Genomic DNA, 16,279 nt, shown 5'->3' on the forward strand with positions numbered 1-16,279 from the left:
CTATCACATCATACAATAATATATGTTAAAATAAATACACTAACAAACGAAGATTATTGTAGAATTACGTAACCATGTCATTCATCAGGACTCGACAACAACTTTTCAAGCCACTTGTTTAGTCGGATCAGTGCTCTAAAATTTCACTTGTTCAACAATTGTGCAATGACCTTAAAATGTAAGTTAATATGCTAAAATTGGGTTATATACAGTTTCATAAATTGGGCAACACAAATGTTGAAACAATTTCACAGAAGTTGTATTTTTTTTAACATGCATGAACATGCATAACTAGAAAGAGTTTCTCCGTATGTTATCCTTAAATCTTGCAATACAATCATCGATAACCAATCATAACATGGTCGATCAAATACAATATTATAGATTACATTCGGGTTTAAATCGTTATAGAAAAAGAAATAGTTGAGCAACCATGTATTGTGATATTGTGAAAAATGATAAATTCATTTTTTTAAAAGCTGACTAGAGATTCGGGCAAAAATTAAAATTTAGAAATGTAATGTTTAAATAAAACCGTACGTAAAAAACGATTTTTCTTTCATTATTAACATTTTCATTCCTACGCAGAACTTCTTTGGCGGAAGCATAATTCCCCAATCCAGGGGAATGTGATGCGTCGTAGTATAGAGGTGTCAATAACGTAGTGACGTCACGATTTAAGTATAGAATAACGTAGTGACGTATAGAATGGTCGGACAGGCAGATTCTTTTTTTACTTTTCCGAAACAATATCTTTGTGGTCGCGGATAATTGCATTACCCATTATGCCGTGCCCCGCTGTCACGTAAAAGTGGTTAATATATATGATTTTAGTAGGTACCGTTTTGCGTTAGAAATTATATAATATACGTATGCATAAGGCATGCACGTTCATGCAAATATATAGCATACAATTCATCTTAAATATTTTCATCGATTATTATTGTTGCACTTGTTTAGAAAACGTTTATTTCGGTCCAGTTGCCAAATTGGGTCAATGTTATATAATCCAGTTATGTTATGTGTGTAAATTTCAGACATGATGACCTCATCAGTCAGTATGCCATGCATCGTATGTTGTAATCGTATAATGTTGTTAGGCATCATGTTCCGTCTGATTGAGGGCGTCTCAATTGATACACTAAAAACGTAACCCTTGTAAACGCAGCCCGCAATCAGATATACTGTGTCGTTTTCGAATCATACACGAGACATTCTTTCTTTCTTGTCTGGGCATTTATGCAATCAATTTGACTTCCGTTGATTGCCAGTTCAATATACTACATCAACACTATTATTGGAATGATATAATCGTATATGTTTAAAGTCTCCTTTTATCCAGTAATAATGTCTGTCCTGCCCCGCACTTAATAAGCGGCTTACGTTATTGCTAAGTTACATGGCATGTTTGTTTATACAAGCCACAACATTGGCATTCGTAGGATCGTTTGATACAAGACTTTGATTAACGTTATTTTATTTTTTAAATAAAGGTAGAGTATTTGGTTAATCAGTTCTTTAGCATCCCATTTATTGTCAAATGTGTGTATGTATTTGTATAATTTTCAAACTTGTGTACATTTTTAAGAACTTATGTTTAATTGAAGTACAGTTAACGAATCAGCTGTTTTTATTTTACTTGAGTATTTTTTAAGATAAAATAACCTATTATTAAGGAAATATGTGTTGGGTATGTATATGTGATGTATAAAACACACCATTTATTATACATTTCTTTAATCTGACAAGCTTTTCCTTGTGTTCATGAGACTGTTAAATGGTCATTGTTATGTTAAAGTTTAAACAACAATTTGGATTATTTGAATACATGACTTATTATAATTTGTCTGATTTCCTTAAGAACAATGCTGATATTCTTTTACCGGAAGACTGTGTGGTTATTGATATAGATGATAACCGGTCCCAACATGATTGCACACCGAATATTTTACTTAGGTTTTTAGAATATGTACTAATATCTAGTGCTATGGAACATAATCTGTTAGACAAATATGTTTTAATAGTGTTTGCCATTGACATATCCTCGTAATCAAGATAGATAATAAGCCTTGCATGACATCGTGAGCTTGAGGGTAAGAATAGGGGCCGTGTAATTGACTCTGTAATTGTTATCATCAGTCAATTACCTACTATCATGGGAACTTATGAATAATTCAGCCATAGTCAACCTATGTCGTTGAAAACATTGATGTGTGTTCAATACACAGACCGCAGCATTTGATGGACGCTGTAGGCGCTTATACAAATATTAAAATCCGAAACATTAAAGACTTATTTATGACAAACAAATTTAAAATGTAACTCGTACCAAATTAATTCATGTCAGCTGCTTTTGAAAGGAACTCAGAAACACGTGTTGATCTAAATGCAGTACGTGCCATTAAAGCGCCAGTTAAAACAAGAGTATCAAACTTGTCAGCAATCACACTGTCCCTTTATTATAATAATTACAGCAATTAAAACTCAAATACATACATACAAAATCAAAACATAAAAATCGCATTAATAATTGTTATAACCCACTGAAAATCTCGCTAAATAGCGTCGTTGTTTATTTTTGTTGCAGATATTTTTGAAGTTGTTTTAGGTATTATTAGCTAACGTAAATAACGTTTGATTTTCACGTGCATCGGGTCGATTTTGCGACAAATAACGTTACAATACAGCACACTCAAAAGGCTATTATAACCCATATACATCAGCAAGACAGACACTCACCTAAACTCCCAAAAACGTCCAATATTTATCATTTGAGCCGCGTTCTGACAAACTGGGCGCAATAAATGTGCGAAAAGTGTCATCCCAGATTAGCCTGTGCAGTCTGCACAGGCTAATCAGGGACGCAACTTTCCGCTTGTATGGTTTTTTAGTTTAAAGGAAGTCCCTTCTTCATTTGAAAATCAAATAAAGGCGGAAAGTGTCGCCCTGATTAGCCTGTGCGGGCTGCACAGGCTAATCTGGGACGACACTTTACGCACATGCATTAAGCCCAGTTTTCTCAGAACAAGGCTCATTTAAATACTAGAAATGGCGCGGCAGAGGCCGACGCGTATCCCCACGCCGAATGTTTGACCTAGGTGTGCCCCAGGGTTGGTAATGGGGCCATGCATAGCTGAGATTGACCGTATTGTAATAAGAGAAGTTCATCATCAATTAGAAGTGAATTGGTGTAGAAATGAAGAAGTTATAGTAAAAGGCAATTTTGGGTGGGTGTGACATATGTGGGCAGGGCGCCCCAGGGTTGGTAATTGTGCCATGCATAGTTGAGATTGACCGCATTGTCATAAGAGAAGTTCAGTATCAATTTGAAGTGAATCGGTGTAGAAATGAAGAAATTATAGTAAAAGGCAATTTTGGGAGGGTGTGGTCTATGTGGGCGGGGCCCCAGGGTTGGTAATGGGGCCATGCATAGTTGAGATTGACCGTATTGTCATAAGACAGGTTCAGTATCAATTTGAAGTGAATCGGTGTAGAAATAAAGAAATTATAGTAAAAGGCAATTTTGGGTGGGTGTGGTCTATGTGGGCAGGGCGCCCCAGGGTTGGTAATGGGGCCATGCATAGTTGAGATTGACTGTATTGTCATAAGAGAAGTTCAATATCAATTTGAAGTGAATCGGTGTAGAAATGAAGAAATTATAGTAAAGGCAATTTTGGGTGGGTGTGGTCTATGTGGGCGGGGCCCCAGGGTTGGTTATGGGGCCATGCATAGTTGAGATTGACCCTAATGTCATAAGGGAAGTTCAGTATCAAATTGAAGTGAATCGGTGTAGAAAAGAAGAAATTATAGTAAAGGCAATTTTGGGTGGGTGTGGTCTATGTGGGCGGGGCCCCAGGGTTGGTTATGGGGCCATGCATAGTTGAGATTGACCCTAATGTCATAAGAGAAGTTCAGTATCAATTTGAAGTGAATCCGTGTAGAAATGAAAAAATTATAGTAAATGGAATTTTTTGGTGGGTGTGGCCTATGTGGGCGGGCGCCCCAGGGTTGGGATTGGGCCATGCATAGTTGAGATTGACCCTAATGTCATAACAAAAGTTCAGTATCAATTTGAAGTGAATCCGTGTAGAAATGAAAAAATTATAGTAAATGGAAATTTTTGGTGGGTGTGGCCTATGTGAGCGGGGCGCCCCAGGGTTGGGAATGGGGCCATGCATGGTTGAGATTGACCGTATTGTCATAAGAGAGGTCCAGTATCAATTTGAAGTGAATCGGTGTAGAAATAAAGAAGTAAATGTAAAATAACCTAAAAAAATGAGTGATAATTTCTGACGCGGCCCCACCCCAACCGCTATAACTTTTGACCCAGGGGTCAGATCAAAATTCCAAATAGTGCAGGGTCGCACATATGCTCATAGCTACCATGTGTGTAAGTTTCAAGGTGCTAGTGCTTTTAGTGTAGGAGGAGATAGTGGCCAGGACGGACGGACAGACAGACGGACGGACGGCGGAGATAACCACAATATCCCCACCTTTTTTTCAAAAAGCGTGGGGATAAAAAAGATCAATTATTTGTAAACTATTGGACAATACACACAACAACGCAACACAAAACATACAAACAATTAAAGCTTGACAGTCTGCGAAAGGTTAATGCGCAGGGTGTTTAAATAGACTTTAACACAACCATATCATCTAAACCTCTTTACTCCTATGCACACGGTGGTCGTCATAATACATACTATAATCAATTAAATAATTTCTTACATTCTAATAAAATCAAAATTTAAATTAGTATTTGTGTGCTAAGAGATTTACCATAGCTTATAATAAGTAACCAACAGTTAGTAAAGGTTAATAAACAACATAGGTCGCTTACTTTAACAACGCATCTTGTCTTTGTAATACCTAAAATAATTCGCACAGAGAAAAGCTCGATAATTTTCAGTTCATTAGATGGATTTAAATATAATCGAATAGTTATAATCTTGTGAATGCTTTCTTGTGTGAGTAACTTTAATAAACTTATGAATGAATATATATAATATGTGTGCATCCTAATTCATTAAATACACAATTAATTTAAATAATATTTATAAATCATGCATTAAATGTAGACATACAAACGACCTGGTAAAATAGTTTCCCTGTACAATCGGAAGTTTATTTCCTCAATAATGTCAAGTAATGTTTCACATAACATTGCTCGCTAAAGGTCAAGCATTTTAATCAAGACGATATTTTATGTTTAATGGCAGATGAAAGTTCGAAATATCGCACAGAGCATTTTAATTTTGAGGTAATTATCGTTACTCGACAACAGTACAGTTGATTAAGTACCATTGTCGGGTAATGAGTTCACGACCCTCTAAAAGTCAAACTTGCCTTTGAATTAATTGTGTACTATCGATTACTTTAAGAGGAAAAGCAATCGAACTTAATGACGACAGTGTATTTTTTCTCAATCATCATTTTTACATAACTGCTGTTCTGTTAATGTGATCTTGTTATGTGTAAATACACATTTCAACACAGTGAATGAAATAATACATTTTCGCAGAGGAAATGATAATGCTTAAGATATTTAAATTAACTACTTTCATCATATAGTATGTGTTGTGTTAAAACTAAAAACAAATAAAAGATAAAAGGCATGTGGGAAATAATGTTGCGGACAATGTTGGACAGGTGTTATAAAGCGTTACAGATAAGGTCAGGAAAGTAGGAAAAGCATTGCCGTAGATTTCAGAAAAGTGAGAACGAGCGTTGTTCGCGGGTTTGCCGCAAGTCTGCCGATATTTACGAAATAATGCAATCGACTTTCATTTAACGTATATTGAATTGCTTGCATTGAGACACTATACCTCTAACACAGGTTTGTAGTGGTTATAAGCAAAGAGTGCCATTAACAGTCGTGTTCGCCAATTCGTAGCATAACACTATGACACATGGCATCCGGAAGAGTTCGATTACGGCTTCCGCAATTTTCCTACAACGCTTTAATGGCATGCCCGTATTATGTTGACACGCATTTAGGGGTTGAGAGACGGCCGTCCCAATTACAAACGTAGGTGCGTCACGCAAGATTGGTGCGTGAATCCACTCTGTCCACAACGTGTTTTTCCGTGTCCGATATAAAGCGAGCTGTCCTCTTCCTGAACATGTCGCATACGAAAGGAATCAACGAGCAGCGTGCTTTGTTTCCTCCCTTCGACGCATACGCTCGTATGCGTCAGCTGTTTACAATCACGAAAATAAACAATATGTTAACAAAGATGTTTTATTTTTTTAAACGATATATATAATATATACAAACAAAAAACAAACTGTGATGTCCTTCACCCTTTTCTTTACCAGCACACACAGTTACCATTGTGATCATATACAGGTATTCAACGTTTAATACAATTAAAACATCTAAGTTGATATATTGATATAATATAAATAAATATGATGTGCTGGTAAAGATCAAGGTGAAGGACATCATAATTTTTATTATCAATTTTAACATATGACTTCTTGAAAAAGCTTTAAGACAAATACATTTAAGGTTCATGTAGAGGCTTCATTTTGAAAAATGTGGGACGCCTAGCATAGAACTCAAATTTGACTAAAGGAAGAGTGCCACATGGAAAATGTATACATATATGCTTTAAAGGATGTTTTTCCTTCAAACTGCTACCAATTTTGTACATCAACGTATCATAACATTCACAAAATCAATCAAAATACAAAGCGATTTTAACACTAAAATATACATTATTTTCAAAAATCTGAATCATGTTTATTCCACGTATTTCGGCGGAAAATTATATAACTTTTTAAATTAATAAAATAGAAAGAAACATGGTAAAAACTCACTCATCGCCTAATTGACATTCCAAACGGTTGACGATGACAAATGCACTGGATTGTAATCTTTCCGTTTATGTTTGCAAACTGCACGATCAGACCTCATAAACACTCACAACAATAACTATGTAAGAAGCATTTCACCAATGTTTACAATCGTTGTCGAATCACATGTACTTAATTATTGCGCATAAAATAGTACGCTTACAGACTGACAGAAAGATCGATACGTAACTCCGTTCAATTCATCACGGTATACTATTCTATTGATAATATGTAATAATACATCGCTTTAACAATCTAAAAGTAGAAATAATTCTTTTAAGCGGAGTTTTTAATAACGTAAGTCAAAACAACGGAAGTTGGATGGATATTCTGTGAGATGCACTTCGGCTCCATAAAAACAATACAAATAAACTAAAGAGGACGTGTGGGGGGACGATTTTCACCTGGAAAATATTTGAAATAGGGTAAGTGATGATATCTCTACGTGGTCATTTCTGTTATTCAGTGCGATCTCTTGCTGATTAATGTTAATAGTTGTTTTACTAGTTGCCACCCAACTGTCAAAATAAGTATGTGTTTTCTCAGGTATGTGTATACACATGCCCGGTTTTCTCACCACTGCACGTGGTTTCGACCGATTTGTTTTGCACGTTTTTCTACGGATCACAGCGATGGCCACGCTTTCAAAGGGGGTAAAAGGAATCGAAATATAAAATCAATCGTTTTGCCAATTTCTTTATATTCCTTTACAATTTTATATGTCGTCTGCAATCTATTTCAATTTGAGATGGTTTAAAATTTGCAATTTGGTTAAGAGGTAAATAACAAAATTGTTAAGCCTTTGAAATAGAATTGTGACTCTTATTATCCACCATACCTGGATTTTTAAAAAGTAGTTACGTTTTAGAACTTTATTTAGGATATTTATCCAAAAAGGCAGTTGAATAAAAACTCATTTGTTGTTTAATGACAATAATTTTCTGTGAAATGTTGCTAACTTGTCCTTGTATATGTATATAGCTTTGTATTTATTCAACTTAAGGTAGTGCATATCCTTCCTAACTTTAGATTGAGATTTTGTAAATAAGTGTAAAAATGTATTGGTTTTAATTCAAAATATGAATAAAGCACACAAATATTGAATGTAAAAAATGTGTTTATGTTATTCTATCCGTCTTTAGCTTTAAAATGATATAAAGTTTGACCATATTGTACCACATTCAATGAAGAAAACCCAAAGCGAAGTTTTAATGAATTTTATCCCCCCCCCCCATGAACCTTAAGTGAAATTGTAAGATATTAAAGCTCAGAAAAAAACGTGGCACGGATAAGTAATACATATCGTGGCACATGTGTTTTCAACGAAATGACACTAAAATGACAACTTCTGTTTACTCAAACATGCATGAATGATTTGTAGACACGAAATAAATCGGCTTAATGTAAGCAAGCGCGCTGTGCGATATGCATATATGTTAATTTACACAAACATTAAAATCCGACACATATAACCTTTAAGTAGCAAATAAATAGTTTAAGTTTAAAGATTAACAGAAAGCCCCTTGAACACCGTAAAGTGCTAAATGGATTCATCGTCAAGTTGCTACGGTTTAACTTGAGCGATGAAATGCTTACGTGTTAAGGATATAAAAGCTGTCAATTGAGAACGTGAATTCCTCTTATGTCCGCGTAAGAACCGATGAAAATGCATACTGTGAGGGGTTAATCGATTATGATACTTTACGGGCAATTATGTAATACAATTTCCGTCAATTGCAATGTCTCAGTGATTGACATACCAAGTATTATGAATTTTTACCGTCAAATATTTTTTATTTAAATATAAGTTATCCTGATACCGGTTTGCTATTTCGATAAAAAAAGTATTTAACCATTTGGTTGTTAAGAGCTATGCAAATTAATTATACACATTCAGTTTTAAAATTATTTTTGTGTGTGTTACATATTACTACATATTAAACAGAATGAAACAATTTAATTCTTATAAAACAGAATAAAACGCATTTTTGTCCACATTATGCAAATAAATGGCCGCAAGATTTCACGAAGTTAATGTCTATAGAAACTCAGAATGAAGAAAACGCAAAAAAATAATCATTGCAAATGATGAATGCTCTCGGATAATTAATTTTTTCACGTTATGGGTTGATCGTTTACATCTTTTTTTTGGCCCTTTATACAAAGTTCCGTCAAATACGGGGCACGCATGTTAATAGAAATTGCGCAGCCATAAAGAAAATGTAAATGAAAGGCAATAACTGACAGGAATATCATTGGAGCGAAACTACAATATGCGGAAACACAAAAAATCATTAGAAAGACATACTTACAAATTAAAGGGCCAAAATAAATAAATTTAATAGAACGACTTCAAAATAGTTGCATTTAGACCGTCATAAGGATAATGCATATACTAATCATAATATGCTTACAGTTTCATCAAAATTGGAGAATTGTGTTAATTACTGACTTAACATTAATTTAAGCATAACGATCAGACAATAAGCGCATGTTCACGCTAGTTGGGTCGAGAAAATTCGCCTCAAACACATTCAAACTCAATTGCGTCAAAATAAGAGCTCCAAAGGACACACAAAGCGGTAACGAATAACAATGGGCCATCCTTTCAAGGAAAATACAAATGCAACGACATAACACCCTGAATTATTTTATTTATAACCCAATTATGTGTTTTAATACACAAAACAACATATAACCAACATAACAATCAACCATAATACTGTTAACAAATAACAAACAAACCGAACAACTGAACTATAATCGAAACCCTGTACTATATGTGTTTGTCTGAGTACAATAATGATACAAAACATACTAAATAAACAAAAAATAAAACAGAACAAGAAAACAAGCTTGATTCTCTTATTATAACCCAATATAAGCACCGGCAAAGGCAAAATGTCGAGCGTGTTGGAAAGCATGTAATCCATTTGGTTATAATTTAAAGAAAGATGCCCGTCGGGAAAATGTCGAGCACGTTGGTAAGCATGTAATCCATTTGGTAATAATTAAAGACGAAAGACGCAAGACGGATGAAGGACAAAAGTTTCATAGAAGTTAACCATGATCATGCTGTGATCAGGTTATATAATATAAAAACCTATATCAAACAACAAAGTCATCAATTCAACGTTCTTATTTAGTACCGCCATTTAAACATACCAGTACTGTGTTAGGTTTTATTGTGTTTTACCTCGTTTACATTGTAAATGTTATGAAAAGGTCATAAATCACGAAACTAATTATTAAATTGAAATGACCTGACATGTCAAACATCAACGTATGATTGACTTGAAATGTCAAACATCAACGTATGATTGACCTGACATGTAAAACATCAACGTGTGATTGACCTGACATGTCAACCATCAACGTGTGGTTGACCTGACATGTCAAACATCAACGTGTGATTGACCTGACATGTCAAACATCAACATATGATTGACCTGACATGTCAAACATCAACGTATGATTGACCTGACATGTAAAATATCAACGTGTGATTGATCTGACTTGTCAAACATCAACGTGTGGTTGACCTGACATGTCAATCATCAACGTGTGATTGACCTGACATGTCAAACATCAACATATAATTGACCTGACATGTCAAACATCAACATATGATTGACCTGACATGTCAAACACCAACTTATGATTGACCTGACATGTCAAGCATCAACGTTTGATCGACCTGGCATGTCAAACATCAACTTATGATTGACCTAACTTGTCAAACATCAACGTATGATTGACCTGACATGTCAAACATCAACGTATGATTGACCTGACATGTCAAACATCAACATATGATTGACCTGACATGTCAAGCATGAACGTATGATGCATATTACGTTTCATAAAATTCGGAACACTTTGTCATTAGTTCATGCGTATAAACTAAGTGCCTGCTATGTCACCAATAACACAACTGATAAAAGGCGAGTATGATGGTAAAAAATAATGTGGAATTAATTTCACAGCAAACGAAGTTTCTTCCAAAAAATGAATTGTAACGGACTTGCAATGCAACTAGATATTGAATCATGTAGAGGTCTTACAAATAAAAAACTATTTTACGGCACAATTACACTTTCAAATGCTACTAAGGTTACACAAAATTTACATAATAATAATAGTTTTTCAGCATCATATGAATTGCATTAAACCGTTAGCATTTAAATGATAACGTTGCTTTATTTTTAGGTGAACTGTACAACTCTTGTAAAACAATACTAATTTATAAAGTTATAACAAACGGAAAAAACGAACATTCATAAATATTACAAATAAAAACTTAAGTAAAAAAAAAATCAGTCAACGATGAGAATACACAACAAATTGTAAATTCAAATTAGGTTTATGTTATATTGAACTTCTTTTGCATAACCACACTGATATCAACAGTTAAATAGGACTTCCATATATATATATATATTTCATAAACGTCTTATGTATATGATCTTTAACTTTAAAAATTACAATCTGCATTTCATTACTACACCATAACAATCGTTTTATTAGTTCACTAAGCATTATACACGTAAATCTCACTACATTTTCCACCAATATACAACAGCCCCTTGGTCTCGTCATAGGCCAATGCCAACGGTTCGAACTGTAGCGGCCCAATGAAGCTGTAGATATGACCATCTTTGGTCACCTTGACAACGCACTTGACCTTGCTGCAACAGACCATTAAAGTGCCATCACGACACAGGGCGATTCCAGAAGGCGAAGCTAGGCGTTCTGATCTCACAACACAGCGACATTCACCTAATTTTGTCACCTTAAACACGGAGTCCATCTTAGAATCAGTGACATATATTATGTCCTCGGTAAGGTCGTAAACAGCACATGTTGGATGTTTTATGAACTGCGTCCCATTGAATAGAAGAGCCTCGAGATTGCTGACAACCGTACTGCGTTTAGTGTGACCCTTAGCGTCAAGTTCATAAATTCCCAGCGGGTCAAGACAAACAGCTATTAAATCAGTTCCATTGTATGTAAGGGCAGTAAGGATTTTCTCAACAGATACATATTTCAATTTCAAAGATGTAATTGCCTGTACAGGAAACAGTATTGGTTTTGCATTTGTAAGCTTTTCTTTACGTACTGCTGCTATCTTGTTACTTACATCTGCTATCTCTTTTCGCACTGCTAACAGGTTTCTTTCATGTGTTGCTGTACTTGTTGTTGTAATTGCTTGTCCAATCAATTTGACACTTGCAGTTTGCGACATGTCCCCGCTGCTCGATGTTGATGCTGCGGTTCCAAACAGGCCTCCGTTATTTGGTGTTGTGCTTGGTGTTCCAAACAAGCCCCACTTGCTTGGTGTTGTATTTGGTGCTCCAAACATGCCTCCATTGATTGATGTTGTACTTGACGCTCCGAACACGCTTGGTGTTGTAATTGGTGTTCCAAACAAACCTCGATTGATTGGTGTTGTACTTGGTGCTCCAAACACGTCTCCGGTGCTTGGTGTTGTACTTGGTGTTCCAAACAAGCCTCCGGTGCTTGGTGTTGTACTTGGTGTTCCAAACAAGCCTTCGGTGCTTGGTGTTGTACTTGGTGCTCCAAACAAGCCTCCGGTGTTTGGTGTTGTACTTGGTGCTCCAAACAAGCCGCCGGTGTTTGGTGTTGTACTTGGTGTTCCAAACAAGCCTCCAAAGCTTGGTGTTGTACTTGGTGTTCCAAACAAGCCTCCGGTGCTTGGTGTTGTACTTGGTGCTCCAAACAAGCCGCCGGTGTTTGGTGTTGTATTTGGTGTTCCAAACAAGCCTCCGGTGCTTGGTGTTGTACATGCTGCTCCAAACAAGCCTTCGGTGCTTGGTGTTAAACTTACTGTTTTTGTCCCCACGGCTGTTGCCGGCACTGCAATTTCATCTTTGAATGAATCGGTGGTTATATTGTTTACCTGTAATTCTACATCTGTGTCGTCAGTCCATCGCAAGTTACCCAATGAAGGCTTGCTTGGTGGTTCCGTTTGAATTACAATAAGCTCATTCCCGACGTACTGTGCCAAACACGGAGACTTCAGGATATTAATTCCATTCTTCATCTTTGTCAATGTGTTTATGCACGAGATTTTAGTTTGGCTTATGCAGATTAGATTGTTACCAGGGCACAAAAGTAGCTGGTTACAATCAGCGTCGTCATGTAATATAATGGATGTATAGGTGGATACCGAAAGTGTCTGTCCAAAACACAAGGTCGTACTCTTTGGTTGAAAGAAGTATCGTTCGAACGAATTATCCTGGTTTATTCTTCTCAGATTTTCGCCAATAAGAACTGTATGATTCTTCATGGATATCAAGCGAAAGAATAATTCTGTGGTGTTGCGACGTTCTCGAGATTGTTCTATATTGTCAATTGTGTCATTAAGCTGATTGATAACTTTATCGCAAACGTCTGCTGCCTTACTGATTTTGCCGAGATCCTGTACGCGCTTACCGGCAATCGTTTGTTTGAAAGTCATCAATGCCTGATCATAATACCAGTCAATTTCTTTCATGTTTTGCACAGCAACTGAACGAGTTTGTTTATAGCCAACAAGTAAGTCATTCAAAGATTTTAGAAATGATTGAAACTCACCAACTACCTCGATATTTTCGCTTTTCGCTTCAATGCTGTTGACGTCTAAGCATAGTTCGTGTGCGAGGGAAACACAGTTTTTGCAACAGAGCATGTTATGATTATTGCAAAAGGATGTTATTTCTTCGTTATCGTGGATTGGACACATGTGTCTGGGTTTCCAGGGAGTGTCCGTGGTTTCCATGGAATTTTTTCGTGGCATTTCATCCTTCCCTTGAAGAACATGGTCACGCATCGGCCGCGGTAACGTGTGGTGTTGAAAGCAGACGGCACATAGATTTTCGCCGCACGTGACACAGAAACCCTCTGCTGGCAGAAATTCCGATTCATAATCTCTGCACGGCTGGCATATTAAGGGCTCCTTTATTTTTACAGCATCGGGCGAAGCTGCAACAGCGTCAGATTCACGACAACTAGTGTTATGAATATGATTATCCAATGTAGAAACACCACCTGCCATTGGAAGGCTATTAATTCGAGCACCATCTAGGACAGAGTCTGAATATTCCGTCACAAATTCAGATGCCATTGTTCTATGTATCTGAAATAATACTATCCGAAATCCGATGCACTTAATTTTTTCAGTAATCAACTACTTATACCGTACTGTACAGCTTTACACAACTTATTCTTAACGCAGTTATTGTAATGATCAGTCATTGATTGAAAGCAAAACAATTCTGCATAACTCAACCCTTTCATTCAGGTTTTAATGTGTTCGCTTTTATGCAAACCTGTTTACAGAAAACGTGTAGAAATCGAAAGCACGTTTTCGAAAAATAGACTACATGTATTGCAGTATTCAGAAATCAGTCTAAAAATACATCACAGTATGGAAGACGGTAAATGACAGAAATTATAACTAACGGAAATAATAACTAAGATGCTACGGAAATTATAACTAAGTTTTATGTCCTGCTCTGTAGACAATAAAGTTTAAACCACGAAACAACGCAACAATCCCGATCCGAAGCGCTAAATATCTTGTAACAGTATGTGATCAATGCGAGTTAACGCATCAATATTCGACTTGATGAAAATCACGACGACGACGATGAGTATTTATAAAGAACATCTAGTGATTCACGTCAGATAACGATTACACGGGTGCAAAAAGAAATTCACTAGCGTCAAGAAAGCGTTGCTGAGTAAATGGGTTCAATAGGTTACCTATGATTTTAAAACAAAAGGTCGATTTTTTTTCTCTCAGATGGTATAAGAATGACAGTAATATTAAATGTACTTCATGCCTGTTCGTAGTTTCGGAAAAACGTTCTTATTTTGCAGATTGATTTATTTAAATGCACATGAACTCCATAATGCCAATTTATTAATGCCACAAATAAATGTTCATTGATAAATCATTGTCATGTAAATTTTTCATCTAAATAAAGTTACATAAGTTTTATGTAAAATATGCATGTTTTTAACCAATAAGTAACTTATCTTGCGTATTCATAAAGTAGACTCATAATAAAAACAGTTAATTCATTTTATTTGGGTTGTTGTATTTTTGTCGTGGTTGTTATTATAGACACCACAATAAGTATTTCAGCTATTAAAACTGGCTAATTGTATAGTTTTGCCTGATGCATGCATGTTGTAGCTGTTGTTTTCTCAAATAAAAATACTCTCGTATGCGTGTTCAGATTATTTTAGTTTGAAAAAAACGTATCGTAGTGGTATTGTGCAGGCTATTTAGAAGAGAGTACGGCAGTGGTTTAGCGCGAAAAATGGTTCGGCGTATGACTTGTGTATTGGACAGGGTAACAATATGGAGAACGAGAAAAACGTGTTATTAAATCGCATTCAAGCCATTTTATTTACAAGTGTTTCTTTTCATTCAGTTTATTGTTGTTCGCTTGCGAACAACTAAGGTTAGTACTACGCGTTGCAAGTCGGTCTGCTCTTAACTACGCTAAGAACGATAACCACCGCATCTGAGGCTATTGATAGATGCTGATAAACAAGTATAGTGGGATGTTGTGTAACCTCATTAATAGTGCATGCTACTGTTGCTGTTTATAGGAAACATTATTTTGTTCTCAACAGATAGCGGCGATCTTTTGTATTCATGGGTGCTAACAACGCAGTAGTAAGTAGTTAAGTTTGTTTACATTCACAGTTCTCAATTAAGAAAACGTTGAACATGAGTACACCAATTACTACAGGTATATTATAGACAACAACAAAAATGCTTTATAATCGCTAAAACCGAATATAAGGTAGTCGGCGTAAATGCTGACTTGAAATAAACTTTGCAATGTACGTTCCTAAATAATTTAAGTGAAAACATAAGTTTAAATTTTGTGTTTGTTATTCACATATTCACCGCATGAAATGTGTGTTATCAACTTATTATTGTCAAACCACACATAAGTGTAAGTAAATACAAATTATACTACGAGAGTGCACAACATATGTGTCCTAAAATCCCTTATTATGAGAGTATTTATTCACTATCGAAATATATCGCATGTTAATATTTGATTTACAGGCTGTTTTCTTTCGACAAATTTAACTCTAAAATGGGTCTTACTTGTTTCGGCCAGCCTATCTTAAGCCCAACCTGTGAATTTGTGCAGTCTGGTCAGAGGCGATGATGTTCGCTATAAAATCGTCCAATGTGTTATGGTCTCATTATATATCTCCTGAACAGACTGAGAGATGTGCAGGCTGAGTGGGTTATACATTTGATGGCGCATATGGAATAAGACCCATTTTCGCATGACGAGGGTCATTTAAAATCGCATCGCGAATTGTAAGTGGCATATTTTAACACAATGCTTTCGATACAGAATTGTTTTCAAAATAGCAAACTTGT

At 35.8% G+C, this 16,279-nt stretch overlaps 1 protein-coding gene across 3 annotated transcripts; it reads right to left on the minus strand.

Annotated features, from left to right (window-relative positions):
* Positions 1 to 9,519: 9,519 nt before the first annotated feature.
* On the minus strand, positions 9,520 to 14,218 carry LOC127831711 (uncharacterized). Of its 3 annotated transcripts, none has more exons than XM_052356743.1 (2): positions 10,432 to 14,218; positions 9,520 to 10,276 (listed from the first exon to the last, which is right to left on the minus strand). In XM_052356743.1, exon 1 carries the CDS (start codon positions 13,982 to 13,984, stop codon positions 11,390 to 11,392), a length of 2,595 nt encoding a protein of 864 aa, XP_052212703.1. In that variant the 5' UTR covers positions 13,985 to 14,218; the 3' UTR covers positions 9,520 to 10,276; positions 10,432 to 11,389. The 3 variants fall into 3 exon arrangements, with proteins under 3 accessions (XP_052212703.1, XP_052212704.1, XP_052212702.1); XM_052356744.1 differs by having other exon boundaries at positions 9,521 to 10,338; positions 10,680 to 14,218; XM_052356742.1 differs by having other exon boundaries at positions 9,521 to 10,648; positions 10,680 to 14,218.
* Positions 14,219 to 16,279: the final 2,061 nt, after the last annotated feature.

The sequence above is a fragment of the Dreissena polymorpha genome, chromosome 5, assembly GCF_020536995.1.
Source record: "Dreissena polymorpha isolate Duluth1 chromosome 5, UMN_Dpol_1.0, whole genome shotgun sequence".
In the NCBI taxonomy this organism is placed as follows: domain Eukaryota; kingdom Metazoa; phylum Mollusca; class Bivalvia; order Myida; family Dreissenidae; genus Dreissena; species Dreissena polymorpha.